Here is a 25,011-nt window from a genome sequence, read left to right on the forward strand (position 1 = left end):
TCTGCAGGCGGGCAGTCTCAGGGGCTGTCACTGTGTCCCTGGCTCCCCTGCAGATTGCCCCTATGGAGAGCCCGCAGTGGTCTCCTCTGTCACCAAGTAGGTCCAGCCACCGGGTCGGGGCACTGCCCTGTCAGTGCTGGGAGCTCTGATGGCCGCCCCTCCTGCCTCAGGCCACTTGCCCCACGTCAGTCCCCTTCTTTGGGGCAACCCTGGTCTCACTCTCTGAGCTCCCTGCAGGGTCTGACCTTGGGGCCACTCACATCCTCCAGGGGCTTCTCCCTGCTGGCCAAGCCCTGCAGGGGCTGTTCCTCTAGCCGCCTCCTCAGTCTTCCAGGGAGGCCACCATAAATCTCCTTCCTTGTCGAACTCAGGCGGACCCTCCCTCCACAGAGCCCAACTCCCCTGCGCAGGGCTCGCTGCCCCAGCCCTGTCCTGCCCACCCGCCGCTTGCTCTTGCGGTGGGTACTTGCCTGTTTGTCTCCTCCAAGACCCCTGTTCCAGGATGGCTGGATCACACAGCTGAGTCCAAAGCAAGGACGCCCTGCCCTGGGCTTGATGCCTGGGTGTGTGCACACCGGCCTGGCCCCGCCCCATCACATCCAGTGGGCGTGGCCAGGAGTGCGGCAGGCTCAGCCCTGCCCTGCCTGGCCTGGGGTGCACGGCTGGTCCACGGTGTTACACTCACTGGGTATTCTTTTACCTCCTTTAGCCAAACAAAGTCAGGAATGAGACGAAAGAGCTGCGGCTGCTGTGTGCAGAAGATGAACAAGGCCGGGCGTGCTGGCTCACCGCACTCAGGCTCCTCAAGGTACGCTGCGCCTGCGTCCCCACGCGCACCCCTCGGCTCCCGCCTCCCGGTGCTGTGCGCCACCCGTGGAGCACACCCACCTTCCCCACGCAGGCTTCCCTCAGAGGCTGAGTGTCAGCAAGCTCTGAGCCGGCCTCCCAGCTTGGTCCTGCTGACATGCGGGCTGACAGCAGCCGTCCTGGTGCTGTGGGCCCGCTGCAGCATCCCTGGTCCCCCCCATCAAGACCAAGCACCCCAACTAGCCAAGACAACCAAAACTGTTTCTAGACATGGGGTCAGGAAATTGGTAGAGAAATGGGAATAGAAAGAACAGGACCAGGGATACAGGAAGAGCACATAGTTCATCAGGAGGGCTGATTACATTCGTGACTGAGCACCTGTCTGTCAGCTTCCTAGAAAGCCGGGGCCATGAGGGAGCTCACGTGGCACCCCCCAGGGAAAGACAATCTCCTGACAGTGAGCTCTCAAAGAAATTTGTTGCATGAAGCCTCACCTGGGATGATGTGCTTAGCAGTAATTCCATGGTAACTGCCAAAGTGAATTCAGATGGCTCTTTGGCAAAAGCTAAGCACATACAAGTGGAGCCCATCTCATTTTTGATTTTCCACAAAATGTTCCTTTGGGCACATACATGCCCCTTGTATACATATGTCTCCACATCTGGAGTCTTGCGTATAACAAGTCCAAGCAAGTCGCAGGTGAGTTGACCAAGATGAACTAGGCTCAAGCCCAGTGTCTGGAGGAGGCGTTTGGGCAGCTGTGGTTCTCCCTGGCTTCTGGGAGAATTTCCAGGAGGGCTCGCAGCAAAGCGCAGGATGGTACATAGAGTGTGCTGCATGTGCATGGGAGCGGAGGCACTGAACACCTGCTCACATTGGCTGGCGTGCCCGCTGCTGCCCTGTGAGACCGCAGGAGGGAGGTGGGGCTGTTCCTGTGGAGAGTGGGTGCAGCACCTGGGACAGAAGTGGGAAGGAACCCTTTGAAGTTTTATATATTGGGTGAGTTTTTTGATTTGTGATACAGAATCTACCTTGGAAGAGGCAGAAAAAGAAATGAAAAAAGTAAGTGGGGAAGTGGCAGCACCTTCTGTGAAGGGGCAGTGCTTGTTACTTCAGGTGATAGCACTGTATGTCCCATCCACAGGCTCCATGAGTAAGAAGCAGGAGATGCCTTCCTCCTTCGGGGCTGTTGTCACATCAGTAGGCACAGGAAAGGAAATGGGCAGAGCTCACGATGTAATGATTGACTTTATCATTAGTGCAGATGATGCCATTATGTAGTGTGTCAGCATGAATGCTTTTGAGCATTTACAGTGGGCCGGGCGCTCTTTATCACTTCCTATCCATGACCTCATTTGCTCCTCACAACATCTCTATGACCTGTTATCATCTTTATGGGACAGATAACAAACCTGAAGCTCATTCGGTCACCCCAGGTGCGGCTTCTGGGTTTGGGGCCAAGCCAGCCTTTGAACCCCGTTTTGACTCCAGCACTCCATTCCTAACCCCCACACTTTGCTGCCCTCCCTGGGAGCCACCAGTGAGTTAAAAATTCACTGTGTTGGGGGCAACTCTGGAGTGACCCTGGGCAGTACCTTTTCTAGAGCTTGGTGGAGTCAGCAGACGGGGCCTTTGAACTACAGGACATGCTGGGCCCTCAGAGTCCAGTTCTTGGTCTAGGGCCTTCACAGGCTGTCTCACCAGCCCAGACTAAGCCAATGCAGGGTTGTGCCTTTTACGGTTGATGTGAAGATCTTGTCTGCAGTAAGTGATGAGAAATCTCTGTGGCTTTAGTCTCAGACTCTCTTGTTCCCTGAAAGTGGATCAGGCGTGCAGTGTCCTCGTGCACAGGAAGTGGAGGATGCACATGGACTCCTGTCTTACATCAGCTATCCACCTGGAGATCCCGGAACCTGAGCCTAAAGTCCTTGCCTTCCCATTGTCCCCAACCCTTTCCTGGAGTCTCTCTGTACAGTGGATAGCATTGAAATAGCAGCTGGGGTTGTGTGAAAGTCCCAGGGCTTGTTGAGAGGGACGCCTTGTCTTCAGTTAACCCAGGGCCCTCCTGTGTCTTCAACTACAGCACATGTATGTTTTCTTAAAAAAAAAATAGCCTGAGCATATGGAGGAGAAAAGTGGCATTGCTAAGACTCTTGAGGGATAGAGCCAGTAGTAGTGGCTGCTTTTGGTCCTCATTCCTTCCTGTCACATCATTTGTTAAATAATTGCATAGATTCTGTGGGGCGTGTGTGAAGAGCCTGGGCATGTGGTTACGTGTTCAGATTATCTCCTCCTCTCCCTCCCTGCTTTTGTGAAAGCTTCCGAAACTGCTGTAGAAATTCCTCCCCAAGACGGAGGCCTGCATCACACAGGATTGTAGAATGAGTGGTTGCTTTGGTTTTGAACATGCTGGTGTTAAAAAGGTGACCTCAGTCGATGTTCAGAAAGAAGAATCTGAGGATAAGTGGAGCCTCCTGCTTCAGCTCAGGAGCTCTTACGCTCAGGAGTGCATGTTGGGGTGAGAGAGGCTTGCAGCACCCGGGAAGTAGTGCTGGGAGCAGTCCTGTAGGAGGGCTGAGACCCTGGGCAGAGCTCATGCAGGTCACAGCCGGCTACCAACCAGGAGCTTTGTGTGTTCCCTCGTTTAATCCTCATGAGGACCTGGGCAGGGAAAAAGGGGCCCTAACGGCACAGATGAGGAGAGCGCTTCATGAGGTGGGGCAGCCAGGGTCCGTGTCTCTGGGATGGAAGGCTTAGGAGTCCCACGTGGGGCTCGACAAGTGCCAAGTGTATCCCTCCCCTCGGCAGGTGACCCAGCCGCCTGCGTGATCACACCCAAGGCACTGCCTTTGGATGCCGGAATTTAGACCCACAGTTCCCAAAAACCAGTCCTCTGGCAAGTGACAATCTGTGAAGAGGTTTTCTCTAACCAGTGGCAAAGTGAAGCAAGGACAGTGTAGTAAGCTTTCCAGGAAGCTAGTTGTGTACACAGGAAAGGGTGTCTCCTTTCATTTGAGACCCTGTCCTCCTTAAGGTCAAAATGTCCTTTATTGCATATGGTATCACTGATACTAAATGGAAGGTCATTGGTTAATATTTAGTTTGTGTGTATGTGTTGTCTTGGTTGGCAGATTTCTTGCCCGGTCTTAAGGCAGTCACGTATTTCTTTCCCCAGAGTGTGACTCCTTTGTAAAATCTGGAAATGTGAAAATCACTGATGTAGACCTTGCCTTTCACTGTCTTCCCTGCAAGATGATCTCCCATGACTAAACCCAAATTTAATTTTCTTGTAGCAGAACGTGTCCCCCCTCAGGCAAAATCTTTGATAATTCCCCAATATGTGAAACAGATAAAAGACTAAATGCATTATACAGTCTATCAGATTATTCCTAAGAGGCAGACAATCCCCAACCTCAGGAACTGTAACAACAAAGACTGGCTCCTGTTCTGCTTGAACCTGGTGGATGGCGCATCCACCATTAGACAACATGGGCCACTGACCCACAGCCACCGGTCCCTCCCAGCCACAGTACCCGGGCAGTGCAAGCCCACCTGACTGGAAGCAGAGAGCCAGAAGTCCTCGGCGGACCGTCCAGTTACTAGCACATGCGAGCGAGCGGTGTAAGCGTTCTTTTAGAAACAGCCCGCCACCAGCTGGATCTCCGAAGCTCCTCTCTCCTCCCTAGGTTGGGGGGGCCTCTTCAGCCGCAGTGTGAGAACTGCACACGCAAACGCTTTTCTTTGCTGCATTGGCAGAGGGATTCAAAGGCGGAATTTCAAGTACATCAAGAGTAGAAATGAGGGAAGAGCAAACTCAGCAATTTTTCAAACAGGAAACGTGAAGACATACTTTTTATGTCTTCCTACCTGCTACTACCATCTACCTATTACTATTAAAATCAAGACAGAATGGATTCTTTTTGCCATCAAATTGAACAAGAAACCTAGAATGAGTAATTGAACTATGTTTTAAAAAATATGAATTTTTCTAAGTTTTCAGATGTATTTAAGCTCTGTGCTGTGTTACAGAACCTAGATTAACACCATATGCTGAGGTTTTGGCCACCTTGATGCTTCTGGGGCAGGGCTGTCCTTCAAGAACCTGGTCAGACTAGATCCCTTGCATGGGCACTTACCGCTTACCATGCAAACAGTTCGGATTCCCTCTCTATTCCCATGCATAGAGTACTGCTACTTCTCTGTGTGTCTCCTGCAAGATTATAGTTCCCTCAAGGTAGACATCCTTAATTTGTTTTGTATCCCTGGTGCTGATCCCAAAAACATGAGTCACTCTCTGACCATGACCCTCAAGCCTCTGTGCTCTCTGTATATGAATAAATAAGCTTACATTCTACCTCACTTAAGAATGTAAAGGTTAAGTGTTTAATTAAACTCCAAGATAAAGGAGCTGGTATATTGTTATGTCATTTGTTACATTAACATAACATATGGGGACATCGTTTCTTAGCACAGTGTACCCCAACTTTGTACAGAGAAGAGTTGCCACTTGATGTGGAAAGGTGTCTGCAGTCTCTACAAACAGAAGCAAAACAGTCACCTTATCCCTTTAATGTTTGGGAGGGTCAGATTCACTTAGATGTGAATAAGAAACATACTGCAAAGGAAGGGGGCAAATAGCTCTATGGTCTGCATCATCTTTTGAAGCAATAGAAAGAAGTATAAAGGAAATAATCAATCTGACTAATCAACATTTCTTTAAAACCCACTCTACTAAAATAAAAAGAAAAATAAAAGTACTATATACTATAGCTTGAACACAAAAACTTACTATTTAAACACTGCAAAGAGCTTATTCAGGGAAAAACACCACTGTGGAGGCTCTAGTATTAGTAAACAGAAAGAGGACGTGAGTCCATAGTTATGGAACTCTAGGTAATAAATGTGGAAAATACTCACTGCTTTAATAATTAAAGTAAAAAAAAAATTTTAATACAATGCAAATCACAAATTTATACCTACTTAAAAGACAAAGGAGTTAACTCACAGGTCAAAGATGAGTCCTTTGAGTGAGCTACTGGAACTGAGAGTGGTCTTGGAGCCCTCCTGAGCTACACACCTGTGTGTGTGTGTGTTTTCTTTTCCTTTTTCTTTGGCTTTAACTTGATGGTCTTTTTATAATGTCTTCAGAGGGAAATTTAGATCATTGCTTAAATTATTTTTAAGACTAAAAATTTACCTCTTAAGTTCTACTTTAGTTGCAGTTTGTCATATTTTTATAATTGTTCAATTCAAAGTATATACACATATAAATACATACATGTGGATGTTATCAGATACACACACTTTTAGAACATTTATATCTTCTCTATACTGATCCTTTTGTGGTTCTGAAATATGCTTCATTATTGTATTTGTGCTTAAGTCTACCATTTACTGTTTATTTTCAGTTTGCCCTACTTATCCTGTGTTCCTTTTTCTGTTTATTTTTTTGGCCGTGGGGATTCATCAAGTACTTGACATTTTTAACCTCTGTTAGCCTGTTGTTCATTTACTGTTTTCAGTGATTACCCTAGATGACACAACATGCATCTTTAACTTACTAAAATCTAGTGTCATTTAGTACTTTTCCCACCTTCAGCCCAATATAAGGAAACTTCATTTACATTTACCCCACCTTTTGAAATATCTTCTCATCTGTTTTAATTCTTTACATATTTTAGGCCACTGAAGACATACTATGATTGTTGTTTATATACTAATTTTTATGTTAATTACCTACATATATGTACTATATGCTTCCCTGAATTTGCATTCTTCTCCCTGAGACCAGAAGAACCTTAGTTCTTTTAGTGTGGGCCTGTGGGCAATGAAATTCAGTTTTTGTCCATCTGGTATATTTTTACTAAATTTTCCTTACTGAAGGTACTTTGCCTTGGGATGGAACCCTGGGTTGGGGTTATTTTCTGCACTTCATGTATTCTATTGTCTTCTCACTCTCATCCTTAGTATAAAACATCAGCCATCTGCCCTCTCATTGCTTCTGTGAAAGTAATGTGCATTTTCCTCTCATCACTTTTAACATTTTCTTTGTTTCTGTTTTTCAGCAATCTTTCATGATGTTTCTGGGTGTCATTTGGAGTTTTTTTTACTCCTACTCCTAGATTCTGTAGCTTGATTACCTTTGTGTCAGTTTTGGAAAATACTTGGCCGTTATGTCTTCAAATGTTTCTTCTGACACCTCTTACTCTTCTTCCATGGGAATGTAATTGTACCTACCTTAGACCCTTTCATTATGTTCTAAGCATTTTTACTGAGAAATGAATGCATGAGGGGGCGCTCAAGATGGTGGTATGAGTAGGGCAGTGGAAATCTCCTCCCCAAACCATATGTATTTTGAAAATACAGCAAATACAACTATTCTTAAAAGAGAGACCAGAAGATGCAGTACAATAGCCAGGCTACAGCTACATCTGCGAGAACTCAGTATCTCACAAAAAGGGTAAGATACAAAGCCATGACCCAGCAGGACCCAAGCACTCCCCCCACCCCAGCTCACTGGCGGGAGGAAAAGAATCAGAGTGGGGAGGGAGTGGAGTACAGGACTGCTAAGTAACCATCCCTAGTAATCTGCACCGGGAGCACAGACACACATTACATGGTGTGCTGGATATTAGAGAAACGGAAAAGTAAAATCCGAGATGGAGACTGTGAGCAGGTCCCCACAGCCAGCTCCCTTGGGACAAAAGAAAAGCCAGCTCTTTAAACGTCTTAAAGGGACAAGGGTTTAACAGGTGGACAAAATCGTCCTGGCACACTCAGCACCAGCAGACTGAAATCTTAAGGAACTGCAGGTGCCCTAACCTCCCAGGTGGCAATGCAGCTCCGAAACCCGTCACAGTGATAAGCAGCCTGCCATTCATTGCCCCCTGCTGGCACTGCAAGCAAACCGGCTGACCCACCACAGCTGCAGACCAGCCAGAGAGAAGCCCTGCCCACAGCAGCCACACAGTCTTCTCCCAGCACACAGCTAACCGGGACAGACACAGAGGAAGCTGGCGCAAGGGCCAAAAGGCACAAAGGGACGCTGTTCTCACAGAAGAACACACTCTGCGACCCCTCCCAGTGCCCTAGGCTATCCCGAGGGCCACCCCGCCCATGGCAGCTCAGGTAATTAACCCAGAGGCTGCTCCCTGTGTGCAGGTAACCGGCACAGGCAGTGGAGAAGGGCAAGATGACCAGCAAGCAGGAAAGGACTTTCTTCTCTCAGCTGACACATGTGCCACTTGCCAGCAAACACTTCTATCACCATGAAAAGGCTGAAGAACCTGGTCCAGTCCAAAATCACTCAAACAACCCCAGAGAGAGGGACTGGCAAGATAGATATAACCAATCTTCCTGAAAAAGAATTCAAAATGAAAGTCGTAAACATGCTGATGGAGCTGCAGAGAAATATGCAAGAGCTAAGGGATGAAGTCCAGAGGGAGATAACAGAAATGAAACAATCAGCAGAAGGACTTAAGAGCAGACTGGATGAGGTGCAAGAGACTGTTAATGGAATAGGAATCAGAGAACAAGAGTACAGAGAAGCTAAGGCAGAGAGAGATAGAAGGATCTCTAGGAATGAAAGAATATTAAGAGAACTGTGTGACCAATCCAAATGGAACAATATTCGCTTTATAGAGGTATCAAAGAAAAAGAGAGAAAAAGGGATAGAAAATGTCTTTGAAGAAATAATTACTGAAAACTTCCCCAAGCTGGGGAAGGAAATAGTCTCTCAGACCATGGAAGTCCACAGATCTCCCAACACAAGGGACCCAAGGAGGAAACACCAAGACAAATAATAATTAAAATGGCAAATATCAAAGACAAGGACAGGGTATTAAAGGCAGCCAGAGAGAGAAAAAAGGTCACCTACAAAGGAAAACCCATCAAGCTGTCATCAGACTTCTCAACAGAAACCTTATAGGCCAGAAAAGAATGGCATGATGTATTTAATGCAATGAAACAGGAGGCCCTTGAATGAAGAATACTGTATCCAACAAGATTATCATTTCAATTTGAAGGAAGGATTAAACAATTTCCAGATAAGTAAAAGTTAAGGGAATTTGTCTTCCACAAACCACCTCCACAGGGTATGTTAAAGGGACTGCTATAGATGGAAATACTCCTAAAGCTAAATAGATGTCACCAGAGACAATAAAATCACAGCAAAGAAAGCGGACCAACCAAATACTAACTAAAGGCAAAAAATAAAATCAACTATCCACAAAAGCAGTCAAGGGAAACACAGAAGAGTACAGAATAAAACACCTAACATATAGAGTGAAGGAGGAAGAATAAGATAGGAGAGAAAAAAAGAATCATCAGACTGAGTTTATAATAGCATAATAAGTGAGTTAAAGTTAGACGTTTAGATAGTAAAGGAGCTACCCTACAATCTCTGGTAACCATGAATCCAAAGCCTGCAATGGCAGTAGGTACATATCTATCAATAATCACCCTAAATATAAATGGACTGAATGCACCAATCAAAAGACACAGAGTAATAGAATGGATAAAAAAGCAAGACCCATCTATATGCTGCTTACAAGAGACTCACCTCAAATCCAAAGACATACACAGACTAAAAGTGAAGGGATAGAAAAAGATATTTCATGCAAACAATAAGGAGAACAAAGCAGGTGTTGCAGTACTTGTATCGGACAAAATAGACTTCAAAACAAAGTAACAAGAGATAAAGAAGGACATTACATAATGATAAAGGGCTGAGTCCAACAAGAGGATATAACCATTATAAATATCTGTGTACCCAACACAGGAGCACCAACATATGTGAAACAAATACTAACAGAATTAAAAGAGGAAATAGAATGCAATGCATTCATTTTAGGAGACTTCAATACACCACTCACTCCAAAGGACAGATCAATCAGACAAAATAAGTAAGGACACAGAGGCACTGAACAACACACTAGAACAGATGGACCTAAGAGATAGCTACAGAACTCTACACCCAAAAGGAGCAGGATACACATTCTTCTCAAGTGCACATGGAACACTTTCCAGTATAGACCACATACTAGGCCACAAAAAGAACCTCAGTAAATTCAAAAAGATTGAAATCCTACCAACCAACTTCTCAGACCACAAAGGTATAAAACTAAAAATAAATTGTACAAAGAAAGCAAAAAGGCTCACAAACACATGAAGGCTTAACAACATGCTCCTAAATAATCAATGGGTCAATGACCAAATTAAAACAGAGATCAAGCAATATATGGAAACAAATGACAACAACAGCACAAAGCCCCAACTTCTGTGGGATGCAGCGAAGGCAGTTCTAAGACAAAAAGTATATAGCAATCCAGGCCTATTTAAAGAAGGAAGAACAATCCCAAATGAATAGTCTAAAGTCACAATTATTGAAACTGGAAAAAGAAGAACAACTGAGGCCCAAAGTCAGCAGAAGGAGGGACCTAATAAAGATCAGAGAAGGAATAAATAAAATTGAGAAGAATAAAACAATAGAAAAAAAATCAATGAAATCATGAGCTGGTTCTTTGAGAAAATAAACAAAATAGATAAACCCCTAGCCAGACTTATTAAGAGAAAAAGAGAATCTACACACATAAACAGAATCAGAAATGAGAAAGGGAAAATCATGACAGACCCCACAGAAATACCAAGAGTTATTAGAGAATACTATGAAAATCTATATGCTAACAGGCTTGATAACCTAGAAGAAATGGACAACTTCCTAGAAAAATATAACCTTCCAAGACTGACCAAGGAAGAAACACAAAATCTAAAGAGACCAATTGCCAGCAATGAAATTGAATCAGTGATCAAAAAACTACCCAAGAAGAAAACCCCAGGACAGATGGATTCACCACTGAATTTTATCAGACATTTAGAGAAGACATAATACCCATTCTCCTTAAGGTTTTCCAAAAAATAGAAGAGGAGAGAATACTTCCAAACTCATTCTATGAAGCCAGCATCACTCTAATACCAAAATCAGGCAAAAACCCCACAGAAAAAGAAAACTACAGACCAAGATCCCTGATGAACATAGTTGCAAAAATACTCAACAAAATATTAGCAAACAGAATTCAAAAATACATCAAGAGGATCATATAACATGATCAAGTGGGATTCATGTCAGGGATGCAAGGATGGTACAACATTCCAAAACTCCATCAACATCATCCACCACATCAACAAAAAGAAGAAAAACTACACGATCATCTCCATAGATGCTGAAAAAGCATTCGACAAAATTCAACATCTATTCATGATAAAAACTCTCCAAACTGGGTATAGAGGGCAAGTACCTCAACATAATAAAGGCAATATACGACAAACCCCCATCATACTTAACAGCGAAACTTAACAGCGAGAAGCTGAAAGCTTTTCACCTAAGATCGGGAACAAGACAGGGATGCCCACTCTCCTCACTTTTATTCAACATAGTACTGGAGGTCCTAGCCACAGCAATCAGACAACACAAAGAAATAGAGGACATCCAGATTGGTAAGGATGAAGTCAAACTGTCACTATTTTCAAATGACATGATATTGGACATAAAAAACCCTGAAGACTCCACTCCAAAACTACTAGAACTAATATCTGAATTCAGCGAAGTTGCAAGATACAAAATTAATACACAGAAGTCTGTTGCTTTTGTATACACTAACGATGAACTAACAGAAAGAGAAATCAGGAAAACAACTCTGTTCACAATTGCATCAAAAAGAATAAAATACCTAGTAATAAACCTAACCATGGGTATGAAAGACCTATACCCTGAAAACTGCAAGATACTCTTAGGAGAAATTAAAGAGGACACTAACAAATGGAAATTCATCCCATGCTCTAGAGTAGGAAAAATTAATATTGTCAAAATGGCCATCCTGCCTAAAGCAATCTACAGATTCAATGCAATCCCTATCAAATCACCAACAGCATTCTTCAACAAACTGGAACAAATTGTTCTAAATTTCATATGGAACTACAAAAGACCCCAAATAGCCAAAGCAATCCTGAGAAGGAAGAATAAAGCAGGGGGGATCTCGTTTTCCAACTTCAAGCTCTACTACAAAGTCACAGTAATCAAGACAATTTGGTACTGGCACAAGAACAGACCAGTGGAACAGAATAGAGAGTCCAGATATTAACCCAAACACATATGGTCAATTAATATATGATAAAGGAGCCATGGATATACAATGGGGAAATGACAGCCTCTTCAACAGCTGGTGTTGGCAAAACTGGACAGCTACATGTAAGAGAATGAAACTGGATCATTGTCTAACCCCATAACACAAAAGTAAATTCAAAATGGATCAAAGACCTGAATGTAAGTCATGAAACCATAAAACTCGTAGAAAACAATATAGGCAAAAATCTCTTGGACATAAACATGAGCAACTTCTTCATGAACATATCTCCCCGGGCAAGGGAAACAAAAACAAAAATGAGCAAGTGGGACTATATCAAGCTAAAAAGCTTCTGTACAGCAAAGGGCACCATCACTAGAACAAAAAGGCATCCTACAGTATGGGAGAATATATTCATAAATGACATATCTGAGAAAGGGTTAACATCCAAAATATAACATCCATTCATGATAAAAACTCTCAACAAAATGGGTTTAGAGGGCAAAAAGCAAATAATCCAATTAAAAAATGGGCAGAGGAGCTGATCAGACACTTGTCCAAAGAAGAAATTCAGATGGCCAACAGGCACATGAAAAGATGCTCCACATCACTAATCATCAGAGAAATGCAAATTAAAGCCACAATGAGATATCACCTCACACCAGTAAGGATCGCCACTATCCAAAAGACAAACAACAACAAATGTTGGCTAGGATGTGGAGAAAGGGAAACCCTCCTACACTGCTGGTGAGAATGTAAATTAGTTCAACCATTGTGGAAAGCAGTATGGATGTTCCGTAAAAAACTAAAAACAGAAATACCATTTGACTGAGGAATTCCACTCCTAGGAATTTACTGTAAGAATGCAGGAGCCCAGTTTGAAAAAAGACATATGCACCCCTATGTTTATCGCAGCACTATTTACAGTACCCAAGAAATGGAAACAACCTATGTGTCCATCAGCAGATGAATGGATAAAGAAGATGTGGTACATATACACAATGGAATATTATTCAGCCATAAGAAGAAAACAAATCCTACCATTTGCAACAACATGAATGGACCTAGAGCGTATTATGCTCAGTAAAATAAACCAGGCGGAGAAAGACAAGTATCAAATGATTTCACTCATCTGTGAAGTATAAGAACAAACAAAAAACTAAAGGAACAAAACAGCAGCAGACTCACAGAACCCAAGAATGGACTAAGAGTTACCAAAGGGAAAGGGACTGGGGAGGATGGGTGGAAAGGGAGGGATTAGTGGGAAAAAGGGGCATTAGGACTAGAACATATAATGTAGGGGGGGTGGGCCACAGGGAAGGCATTACAACACAGAAAAGACAAATAGTGATTCCATAGCATCTTACTACACTGATGGACAGTGACTGTAATGGGGTATGTGGTGGGGACTTGATAATGGGGGGAGTCTAGTAACCATAATGTTGCTCATGTAATTGTACATTAATGATTACCAAAAGAAGAAAAAAAGAAATGAGTGCATACTGTAGGACATAGAGCTGGACATGTGTCACATCCCATGAAGGAGAGTGAAGGAGATACAGCACGTCTGATAACATGTTTTCTCTTCCTGACCTTTTCTCTTTTCCATGTGGCCTGAGTGGTGATTGCAGCGAATAGGCTGCAATGTTGGTAGTGTGTGAGCCTGGGGAGAACCCTTAGAGCTCATTGCCACAGTAAATAAAACAAGAGCCTGTGAGCTGGTTTGCAGTGAGCTTGGTCTTTAGGAAGAGCACTGGCTTTGTAACTTTGGAATCCTGAATCCTTACTCACCATGACCTTGAGCAACTTGCTTCACTTATTTGTGTTCATTTCTGTTATTTTTCAAATGGGGATAAAGTATCCATTTCATAAAATGGAGATTATTAAATAAAAGCACAAAGCACGTGGGCTAGTACTTGGCCCAGAGTGGCATTCAGTAAGGCTAATTGTTATTCTTGTTCTTGTCATTACTACTCTTTCTCTGCCTGCCTCCCCTGCCTGCCCCCCAATTCCATCCCCAGGCCAGACAGCTGTTACCTTCTGTGCAGTGACAGGCATGGCAGGAACAGGAGTGGGTGCTTATTGGATGTTTGTCCTGCAGTTCTGGGAACTGTCAGCAGGGTCTTGTTCATTGCTCTGCCCTTAATGTTGTCGTTCACTGCTGAGCTTTTGCCGCTTGGGGGCTCACAAGGCCCTGGAGACTGACTCTGGCCTTCTCCCTTCAGTATGGAATGCTCCTTTACCAGAACTACAGAATCCCCCAGCAGAGGAAAGCCTTGCTCCCCCACTTCTCGACTCCAGCGGTAAGTACATGTGCTGACCTCCGTCACGCTGCTTTTGAGCTTCTGCATCAATCAGCACATGCTGTCTCTTGTCTCACGAGCCTGCCAAGAGAGGCTCCAGAGTGAGTGCCTTTCAGAGAAGCTGGTATCCCACGACATTCCGTCTCCCGACCCTGCTGTCTCAGCAGTGTGACTGCTTAAATATTTCCTCTGCTGTCCTCCCTGCCCCTGCACTTCTCCACAGGGCTGTGTAGGCAGATGGCCCTGCTTAAGTGCTCCCTGTCACCAGCAACATTCAGCTCTGCTGGGGAGCCTCTCCCTCCTGTGGCGTTTGTCCATTTCATCCATGGGTGCCATAGACTATTATGCTTGGATCCTCCAGTAGTGAGAATTTAGAGGTTATAATGAGTCCTCTGTGTTCTCAGGATGTAAATTACTTCTAAAAGATGCAAACATTTCAACATCTGAAAACTATCTTAAAGAGACACCAGATCATTCCACAGAAGGAGTCCACATGCTGCTGTGAAGTAACACACCCAAGAGAAGGGCTTGGTGCCGGTGAGAACAGGGCCCATCATGCTATTTCTGTTTCTTTGACATGTTGTAGGGCAGGTCAGGGAGCCTGTGAAGGGCTCCACAGTCCAAATCCTGCTGGCACCAGTGGCCTCACCAGCAGCCTGTGAATACTGCAAGAGGACTGGAATGTTTCTTACTCTTAAGAGAAACCAAAGACATTTTTTTAGCTTAAGGGTCCTTCAGTCACTGAATTTTCAACCTGCACCTTCCAGAGTGGGGGGTGGAGGAGCGGCATCCTGTCACCCTTCTCCTGGCCATCTTCATTGTGTGCTGGCTTAGTTCTCTGCGTTTTAAGAACTCATGGCCTGTCTTTTCCAGCGCAGTGTCTCCGAGAACTCCCTGGTGGCGATGGATTTTTCTGGGCAGACAGGAAGAGTGATCGAGAATCCAGCTGAGGCCCGGAGCGCTGCGCTGGAGGAGGGCCATGCCTGGAGGGTAGGGCCTCAGGCCCCACGGGCAGCACGCTCGCCAAGGGGCACCCCCAGAAGGGGCACTGTGGGTGTTGGCAGGAGAGGCGCCCGGGGAGGGGGAGAGGGTGGCCCCTGGGCTTCTAACCACAGGACACCGCTGTAGCCTGGGGCTGTGCTGCAGCCCTGCTGCCCTGGCCCCGCAGTCCCAACCACAGGACACTGCTGTAGCCTGGGGCTGCACCGTGGCCCTACTGCTCTGGCCCCAGGGTCCTGTGGAGGAGGCAGGGAAGGGGAGAAGGTGGCCCCCAGGTCCTGACCACAGGACACTGCTGTAGCCTGGGGCTGCGCTGCGGCCCTGCCGCCTTGGCCCCGGGGTCCCGACCACAGGACACCGCTGTAGCGTGGGGCTGTGCCGCGGCCCTGCCGCCCTAGCCCCACGGTCCTGACCACAGGACACCGCTGTAGCCTGGGGCTGCACTGTGGCCCTGCTGCCCTGACCTCGGGGTCCCATGGAGGCGGCGGGGAGCAGTGCAGCCCCCTCACAGCTGTTCCTGCCCAGCTGTCGGGTCCGGGCAGAGCGCAGCCCCCAGTGGGTGCGGCTGACCCATGTGGTCGTGGCCCTGCCACTGACTAGCTCCGTGGCCTTGGACAGCCTCTTCGCGTCAGAGGCTCCAGTTACCTCCAGATGGGAGCAATATCACCCAACTTTCATGTTTTCCGGAGGTTTAAAGACAGTTCACGAAGCATGAGCCCAGAGCTCTCGGGAAGTTCTCTGAACCCTGGCTTCAGAAAAGGAGAACCTCCCCCAGAGCACCGTGTTTTTCCAGAACTGAGTTCAGTGGGAAAGCTCATGGTTTTCTCCTAAGATTTATCAGGAGCTTTGCTGAGTGTCTTCCGTGTGAGAGACGAGAGTGCCCCCCTCAGTCCTCGGTCGGCAGAGGCCCGCCCCGCCCGGCGCTTCTGTAGCTCACCGCTGTGCTCCGGCCCTCTGTTCCCTGGCCGGACAGGGCCTCAGGGGGCTCTCGGTTCAGTCGGGGCCCCGCCCCAGGGCACGTGAGCCGGGCGGCCTGGGGGCTGTGCCCGTCTGCGGGCGCAGCGCTAACGCGGGGATTTCTTTTGCAGAAGCGCAGCACGCGGATGAATGTCCTAGGTAGCCAAAGTCCCCTGCACCCTTCTACCTTAAGCACAGGTAAACACGGCATGTTGGCCTGATATTTTTGTACATAAAGAAAAAAAGGCTCCCACCCCTCCCCGGCTTCACAAACCTGTCCTGGCCCAGAGCCCACCACAGGGGCGTGGCCACGGGCATCAGGGCCCACGCCGCCAATCCGGAGTTGGCTGTGCCCTGCGGGAGGCCGTTCCACACCAGGGGTGGGGGAGGGAGACCCTACCCGCCTCCTCTTCCCTCCCACAGTGATTCATAGGACGCAGCACTGGTTTCACGGCAGGATCTCCCGGGAGGAGTCACACCGGATCATTAAGCAGCAAGGCCTGGTGGATGGGTAAGGAGCGCTGAGGCCAAGAGCCGGCGTCTGCTGAGGCTTTTTGTGCTGGGCATAGATTCTGCTTCTTGGATGGTTCTCATTTAAAGGGGAGGAAGATGTGGCTCAGAGATGTGAGTGTGGTCAGGCCTGGCCAGCTGGTAAGCGGGAGAAGAGGGATTGCCGTCCATTTCTCGCCATGCTCCATCTGTAATCTCTGCCTCTTTGTTGAAATTCAAGCAGACAAAGAGCACAAGCTACTTATTTTAAATTAATAAGGCACTGGGCAAATGGAAAAAAACAACTTTGCTTACAGCTTTTGATTCATTTATCAGTTAGCTTTCGCTGAGAACAAACAACCCAGACCTTAACTTAGTCTTAAAACAACAATCCCGGTTGAGTGGCTGTTCTCACCTGGGCCAGTTTGGCGTTGAGTCGGCTTCACTCACGTGGCTGGTATTGGCTGTGCCCGTCGGGTGGCCGGCACGTGTTCCAGCAGGCTAGCCTGGGTTTGCTCACGGGGTTCCCAGGAATCATAGAGGTCAAACCCTAGGGTCCTCGCTCGGCATCCTATGGGAAGAGACTGGGGTTCAGGGGTGTGTGGGCTTGGGGTGGTTATTGCAGATGTGTCACTGCGCAGCTCAGCCCAAGTCCCCTCCTCTCTTTGATCACAAGGAGACAGACACCCTCTGGCTTTCTCCCCTGAGCTGGTTCATTTCCTGGTTGGAGCTGTGCCACACAGGATCTGCTCGAAATCAGGACCCTGGAAGCTGCTAAATTCAAAGAAGGACACTTTTGTCCTTCATCTTTTAAAAGTTTTAATATGGAAATTTCAAAGCTTACCTAAGGGAGGGGACTGTTATGAATACCCACGTGCTCCTTGCCCAGCTGCACCTGTGCTGACCTCAGTTTCTCTGTTTCCCCTCACATGTGCTGTTTTCCCTCCCTCTTCTCCCCTTCCCTTCTTCTTCTTCAGGAGTGTCTTTAAGGACACCCGAGATAATCTAAACTTTTACCAGTAAACATATTTCAGTGTGCATCTAAATACGGATCCTTTTCCGATAAACCACAATATCATTGTTACACTTTATCAAAATAAACAAGAAGTCCTTCATATCATCTAAAATCAAGTCTGTGTTCAAATTCCCCAATTGCTGCAAAAAAAAAAAAAAAGAGTCCTTTAAATTTAGTTGGTTTAAATCAGAATCGACAAATTGTGTTTGGCTGATCTGTGTGTTGTCTCCTTAAACATTCTGGTCATCTCCCACACTGCTTCATTTTCCCTTTTTTTTCCCATTTTGCTTTAGAAGTGGGTCAGTTGTTGATTGCATATTTGTTTCTCTAATGTGTGCCTCTGTCCTTTATAACATGTGAAGTGGTGGTCAGGAGCTTGATGAGAAGCCAGTTCATTTCTTCTGGGATAGTGTGTCTGGTCTGTGCATCATTCCACTGCAAGTAAAGAAGCACCTGAGGTCTGGTTCTGTCCTAGGTTGTGATCTTAGGGTTGGGCCGGGGGCCTAGATCATCAGCTTGACCTCCCAGATCAAATCCTCATCCCTGGTCCCCAAATGCTGTGAGCATCCATCACTGAACCTCGCAGGCTCAGTATTTCATTAGGGGTTACAAAATCATCATTTTTGGTTCTATTTTTCCTGTTTCTTAGCTGTAATTCTTTGCCTTGTCATGCATTTGTATTTTTGGAAAAGGTAGATGAATGCTCAGTTTTCCCCTTTTGTCAATTTTCAGAATAATGACTTGGTACCCTACCATCTTTCAGTGTGACAGCCAAGGCATTTTGTTTTAACCACTGTGAACTTAGATGCTTGGTATGCCCTCTCTTGGCTACTGGGCATATGCACAACTCTTTCAAGATGGTTCTCAAGTTCTCTTGACCCACCACTAATAGTGCCTGATTTCAGATGTAACAGGTAGATTGGGGTCCACATGACACCTGTCTCTTGGGAGCCTAATTCTTTCTCATGGAAAATGATGTCTCAGACCATAATCTGCAGGAGGTCTTTTCCATGGACAGAGCTAGGACACAGGCTTTCTTAAGCTGAAAATAAAGTATGGCTTCACAATGATATTGCTAATTCAAATCAAAGATTACAGGGGTTTCACTTTTTCAATTTTATTGGATCTCTCTTCCCTTACTCTGAAAATCTTACTAATGACACTGTTTGTTTTATCCCACTATGTACTTAGTTGCTGTATCCCATAGAGTAAGACCACTGAATTCACATTTCCTTGCAGTCCTTTTAATCCATAAGGAACATTCCAGGCAGGTCATGTTAAAATGCCAAGCTTAAAGTAATTCTTCTCTCTTGATTCTACCACCGAACTGTTACATAGCCAGGTTCATTGGTCTCAGTTTGTTTTTCATTTTCCTAAGTGGATCTGATTTATTTTCTCTTTGGTTTAATGGTGCTTCTTAAATTACATAAAATATTTTCATGGTTCCAAAGGCAAAACAGTGAACAAGGTGCATCCCCCGTTGACTCTCCTCTGTCCTCCTCCCCACGACAGGTAATTGTTTTTATCAGTTTATCCATCCTTCTATTGTTTCTTTTTAAAAATAGAAGCAAAACATCTTTGCTTCCTCCTCTGCCCCTCTGTAAACACAAGCTGCCCCTGGAAGTGCTGGGTGAGATCTTCAGGCCCCCTGAGGATTTTTCCAGCGCGTGCCTCCTGCCTCCTGTCCCATTCATTGTTTCCAGACTTAAGTGTGACAGTCAGTGCCGGATCCTGTTTGCTGGTGTCTCTTTGCTGGAGTTCTTAGAAGTGGGTTGTGGAGAAGGGGGGAGAGAGGCTTATGTAATATTGTAATAAAAAAATGCCGGACTCCCCTTGCAGGGCGTGATCCCCATGAAATTCTGGGAGCGGCAGCTTTCCCAGAGCCACCTTGAGCTGAGAGGGGAGTTGTGAATTACGTCTCTCATAGCTGAGGATGAATGAATGAGCCTCGTTCTGTAGGATTAGGGGCCGTTGGCATTTCCTTTTCTTTTTGCAATTCTGGACTGTTTATATTTTTTGCCCAATGTTCTAAATCTGTTTTTTGCAGACTTTTTTCCCCAGGTTGTAATTTGTCTTTTTTACTTTGCTTATGGGTTTGTTTACAGAAATTTTTTAAAAAATGGATTTTATTTGGTCACATTTATTATTTCTGCTCTTTTTAGTCCTTGTCATATTTTTTCCCACTCCTTATATCATAAAGGAGTTCATTCCCATTACTTTATAGAGCCTGCATTTTTTTCTTTCTCTCTTTTTCTTTCTTCCCTCCTGCCTTTTTCCTCTTTTTAAATTTTTTTTGTGTTCATTTTTGTTTGTTTAGATTCCAGATGCATTCAGAATTTATTTACCCTTGTGTACTGTGTAAAGAGCATATCTTAATCTATATTTTTTCCCTGCAGGCATACAGTAGTTCTAAAACTACTTATTGGAGATGCCACCTTTATCGTAGAACAGTCCTTTTCAAGCATTAGAAATGGGTTCCCCTGACTATAAAGAAGGCTGTTGCTCCAGTGCAGCTTCCGATCTGCCCAGGGAGAGACATGCTTCACATCTGAAATTCCCCTTGCAGTGACATTGTTGCATTTAGCTATGTGTGTACCGAGGGCTTTTAATACAGACTATGGACCCATTTGCAGCCATTAGCCACCTCAGAAATGAGCCCCCGAATGTTCAAGTCATGTCCCCATTAACTGCGTTGTCTGTGGGACTTGTTCTCAGGACGAAGAGTGGGTTTGCTTGCCAGGTGATATCATACCGCTGGAAAAGGGAAGGTTCTGCAGAAGGCATATCTGGTGCCATGACCACCTGTGGTCAGGCACCTCAGGGCCCAGGGCAGTGAAGATGGCATCTGACCCCTGAGGACTGACCAGATCTCGGGACAATGGGAGATGCTGGAGAGGGGGCAGTGGAGGATCTTCCCCGGTGATTCTGAGGTCAGGCCTGGCCAGGCCCCCTGAGCAGGAGAGGGTGGCCCTATGGCAGGGGGCAGGCAGTGGGTGATCATGCTGGTGCCACTGAATTGGATGTCAGCCCCTGGCTTTTTTAAAAGCATGTTTGTCTTTACTTTTCCTAGACAAGAATCCCAGTTGGCAGGGTTCCGCCCTTTCAGGCTTGGTGAGCTGTGCGTCACCACTACCACCCTCCTCCCCATAAGCCCTCTGGTTGCTGCTGCCCTTTGAGAAGGAGCTTCTCTGTCCTTCTGGGGTTTCAGTTTATCTAAGGTTATAATTTTCAGTTCTGAAGGTAGGCTGATGGAGCCCTGGCAGAAACAAGGGGGAAGATAATGGGGCCAATTCAGGTGTCACCACAGAGAAGCCACATTTCCCATTGATTCCTGTTTAGGGAGGAAATGTGTTGGAAAACAAAGTAAATTAAAAAATCAATTCCTAATCTTTAGTGATCCCCAAAGAGATAATGAAGGGAAGCCAATTTAGAGAGAGAAAACAACTTTGAAAGGCAGTATAAGAAGAAGACCCATGTTCTAGATCAGCGTTTCCTCGGGCACCGGCCTCAGATTATGTAGGCATTAGAGCAGGCCAGGGGGGCCTCCGGGCCCGAGAAAACTAGGAGATGTCTTTGAAAATTCCCAGTATCCAGGAGGCCTCCCACATTTGTGTATGTGTGTCCATGTGTATGTGTGCCCACATGTGTGCATGTACCCCCATCCCACCAGCCCTGCAGGGAATCCTGCAGAGCACTGAACATGCTGCCTGCCTCCTCCTCATGCCACCGCCAGCCCATGCCAGAACCTGGAGGGAAAGGGTCTTTTCAGAAGGACCACTCCAGCTCCACTGTCCCCCCTGCTACCCTAGCTCATATCACCTGCAGCGTTTAGGACTCTGCCCACCCTCTCCCCCCCTGATGGGTCCACACTTGGGTTCCAGCCCACTGACCCCTTTGTGGTCCCCAGGCTCCACCTCTGTGCTGTTTGTGGGTGCTGGTCCCTGTCTGCACCCTACAGCCCTCTGTGGGGTAGAAGGAAACTTCTTTGTCACAACTTGAGTCCATTGCAGCTTTCCCTTCCCCAGGCAGAGGGAAGGTCCTTTCCCAGGTTGCCAGCACTCCCTTAGAAGAGCCATGGCAGCACTCACCAGCCATGGCAGAGTCATGTCCACACTCAGATTTCACCTGCTGTTTCTGCTGTACCCACGTTCCTCCTTGGCTTCTACTGTCTGTGTGACCTTGGAGAACCAGCTTACCTTCTCTGTGCCTTTTCCCCTCACTGTAAAATGAGGACAGTAGCAGGGTTGCTTGCTGGAAGGACTAGCGTGTGCCCAGTGCCCAGCTCCTAACCCTGAGCTGTGTGGTACCCCTGGTTCCTGTCAGGCCCTAGCACAGCAGCAATTCCTGCGCCCTGGGGAGCATCTGAAGGAGCAGCCTGTACCTGAGTCCAGGTCCTCATCGCTTTCCTTCCATGTTGCCTTGGCGATTTCTTGACTGAGCGGCTTATCCTGGCCTGCACGGTCCTCTGGGACTAACTGTGGGCACTGTTATCACAACCACCGAGGTTGGGTGCTGTGGTGCACGACACCGTCTGCCCCACCATCTGCATTCTGGAGGTCCTGCAGGAGAGGCAGCAGCCCCCTTTGCAGGTGGCACCCTCCAGGCAGGGAAGCTAGTTTGTGGCAAACCCAGGAGACTTACTGACTCCTGAACCACACCCTCTTCACCCCGTGGGCTCCTCCACTTTCATGACTATTCCAGATAGACAGCCTTTAGGCACAGTCTGTGAGGCCCAAGCTTTCGGGAATTCCAGGGCCAACTCGTCAACTTGAGAGGCCCCCACGGTGTGCCTCCTGCCTGCCCCTCTGTCTCTTCAGGGGCAAGTAGGCCCTGGCACCTTCGCCGGTGGCTGCTTCTCCGCAGCGGGAAAGGCAGGCAGCTCACTGCAGTAACATGAGAAGGGGCAGCCCCAGCCTTTCCTCTGGGACAGCCTAGGGTTCTGCAAGCTCCCAGGTGTATGCTGGCAATGGCAGCTTATTTGGAATGAAGTAACTTCAAGGAAAGAAAACAGATCTTTGCGGTAGAGGAAGAACCCGGTGTGCGGCTCTGCTGAGGGAGGAATGAGAGCACATTCCACAGGGAGCCCGCCTGCGCTCCCAGCACTGTCCCCTCCAGGCTGCCCTGCCAAATCCTGGAATTCCGTTCTGGTTGGTGTGTCCCAAAGTGCATTCTGAAGAATATGCATCCTGCGAAACGCCTAACAAAGGTCAGGCAGAGGCGGGGAGGGGTGGTACTGGTAGTACTGTCAGGTAAGACTGAAAAGCCCTCAGGCTGGAGCCCCTTAGGGCTCATGATAAACATTCATATTTTTAAGGCTCTGAGAAGTCCTGTAGTAAAATAAAACTTCTGTACCTTTGTAACACTGCACTTCCCAGTCTTGCTTAACTGCTTCCCACCTTAACATTGCAATCTAGAAACTGATGCTTAAGCTGATTACTCTGGTTTAAAGTAACATTTACACTGCTATAACTTTAAAGTATGTTTTCTCTCAAACCATTTCTTGTCGCTTGGGTTAAGGTGTTGGGACTTCTTTCTCCTCCTTTCTAGTGTACAACTGCCTGTCACACCAGCTGATTCCAGATTTATTCATGTAGCAGTATACTTCTTTGTGCTGTTCTATTTGTTCAATTATTTTTTATTAAATTTTATTAACCTCTTTTTTATTTTGAAATCATTTCAGATTGTTGAAAAGCCGCAAGAATAATGTAATGAACTCCTGTTCTATGTATCTGTTGTAAATATATCCATGCTACTCAGATGCACACCGGAGTTGTCCACATTGTAGCATGTTGGCTCTGTCGTGACCTGCCCCCTCCCCACCCTCCTCCCCGTGTTTTAGCTTGGGGGTAACTTGCAATCATAATTATTTTTTAATCCTAATTATTTCAGCAAAAAGTTTCTAAAAACAGGAACTTCTCTTACATAACCTTAGTACCATTACAAAAACTAGGAATTAACACCAGTGAGGTTCTATGATCTAAAATACACACACAGGTTTTGCCAGTGGTGCTAGTTACATACTTCATAGCAAAGGGCACACTTCCTAGTCCTAAACCCTTCCTGTGCCAGCATGTCTGCTTCCTCTTCCTTTGTCTGGCATCAGCACCAGTTATTGCAGAACATGCCCTGGTGAGGTTGCTGCTCAGGGTCCACTGGGTGGGGTGATGCCAGTGGCAGGAGTGTTCCAGAGGGGATGCTGGGTCACCCCCGTGCATCCTGGCAGGATGCACATGGGGATCGTTTCGTTCCTGCTGGTGATGACTTGAATACTTGATGACTTGTAAAAGGTATCAACCAGGTTTCTCTACTGTTATTGTTTTTCCCTCCGTAATAAGTATTAGGGAAAGATGCTTTGAGACCATGAAAATATTGTGCTTCTCATCAGATTTCACCAGCTAACTTGAACATCCTCATTAAAATCTTCCCTGATCACTGGTACACAGTGGTGATTGCCAGTAGTGTTATGAATCTGTTGTTCCTTCTCTCTCTATTTAGCAGCCCTTCTGCTCTGACAAAGAGCTTTTTCTTCTCCCCTATTACTTTGTTTGCTCATTTACTTTGTATGCAAGTATAGGCTTATGGATCCCTGTTGTATTCTCTGGGCTACCATCTCTTACTCCTGCTCTTCCATTAGTGCCCAGATTTGGCCAAGCTGCCTCCTGTGTCATGATTCTTTTGAGCATTTCCTTAAGTTCTGGCATGAAATGTTCCAGCTTCATCTTGTACTTTCCCTGCCCTAACTCTGGAGTCAGCCATATCCTCCGAGAGCCCTGGTTCCTTTCAGTGGGCAGTGACATTCAGAAACCCCAGTGTGCTGCAGGGGCTGTGGCTCCCGCTGCAGCACGCAGATGCCAACGCCCGCTGAAGCATCAGGGCTACAAGCCTGTCTCGTCAGAAGGAGCGGGCAAATGTGTGCATGTGCTCATATGCAAATATATATATATAAAGTCTGGGTTTGAAGAAATAATGATTGTTTTCCATTCCCAGGCTTTTCCTCCTCCGTGACAGCCAGAGTAATCCAAAGGCATTTGTACTCACACTGTGTCATCATCAAAAAATTAAAAATTTCCAAATCTTACCTGTAAGTGTTGATATTTTCACACTAATACTTGTCTGTTTTCTGGTTTCATTCTTAATGCATTTTTCAAGTTACGAGCTAACTGGAATATGATTAACTGTTAGGCAGTTCCACGCTCACAGGTGGGATGCCGTCAGGAGTTTCTTAAGGAGTTTTTTGAAATTGGGAACAATGTTTCCCCTGGAATAATACTGAAAATGGAGGCACTGTGCTGAGGCCTATGCACACAATTCATAGCTGCTG

The 25,011-nt window shown here is 46.3% G+C and overlaps 1 protein-coding gene and 1 long non-coding RNA gene across 10 annotated transcripts in view; one reads left to right on the top strand and one right to left on the bottom strand.

The window, feature by feature from the left end:
• The window catches only part of LOC130684459 (uncharacterized), a 260,615-nt gene extending 247,423 nt beyond the window's left edge, over positions 1-13,192 (bottom strand). Inside the window, exons 1-2 of the long non-coding RNA XR_008998755.1 lie at positions 12,310-13,192; positions 12,022-12,279 (exon numbers count right to left, since the gene is read on the bottom strand). This is a non-coding gene — a long non-coding RNA (uncharacterized LOC130684459). The remainder of the gene's footprint in view (positions 1-12,021; positions 12,280-12,309) is intronic.
• GRB10 (growth factor receptor bound protein 10) overlaps positions 1-25,011 on the top strand; it is a 182,297-nt gene that overhangs the window by 154,185 nt on the left and 3,101 nt on the right. For 8 of the 9 annotated variants that reach the window (XM_057505321.1, XM_057505323.1, XM_057505322.1 and 5 more), the window contains 6 exons: positions 710-808; positions 14,153-14,230; positions 15,104-15,220; positions 16,318-16,384; positions 16,610-16,697; positions 24,678-24,771. In XM_057505321.1, coding sequence (XP_057361304.1) covers positions 710-808; positions 14,153-14,230; positions 15,104-15,220; positions 16,318-16,384; positions 16,610-16,697; positions 24,678-24,771 — 543 coding nt within the window. Of the gene's footprint in view, positions 1-709; positions 809-14,152; positions 14,231-15,103; positions 15,221-16,070; positions 16,295-16,317; positions 16,385-16,609; positions 16,698-24,677; positions 24,772-25,011 lie in introns of those variants that run through there. The other variant, XM_057505328.1, reaches the window with a different exon arrangement.

This window comes from Manis pentadactyla, chromosome 7 (genome assembly GCF_030020395.1).
Source record: "Manis pentadactyla isolate mManPen7 chromosome 7, mManPen7.hap1, whole genome shotgun sequence".
NCBI lineage: Eukaryota > Metazoa > Chordata > Mammalia > Pholidota > Manidae > Manis > Manis pentadactyla.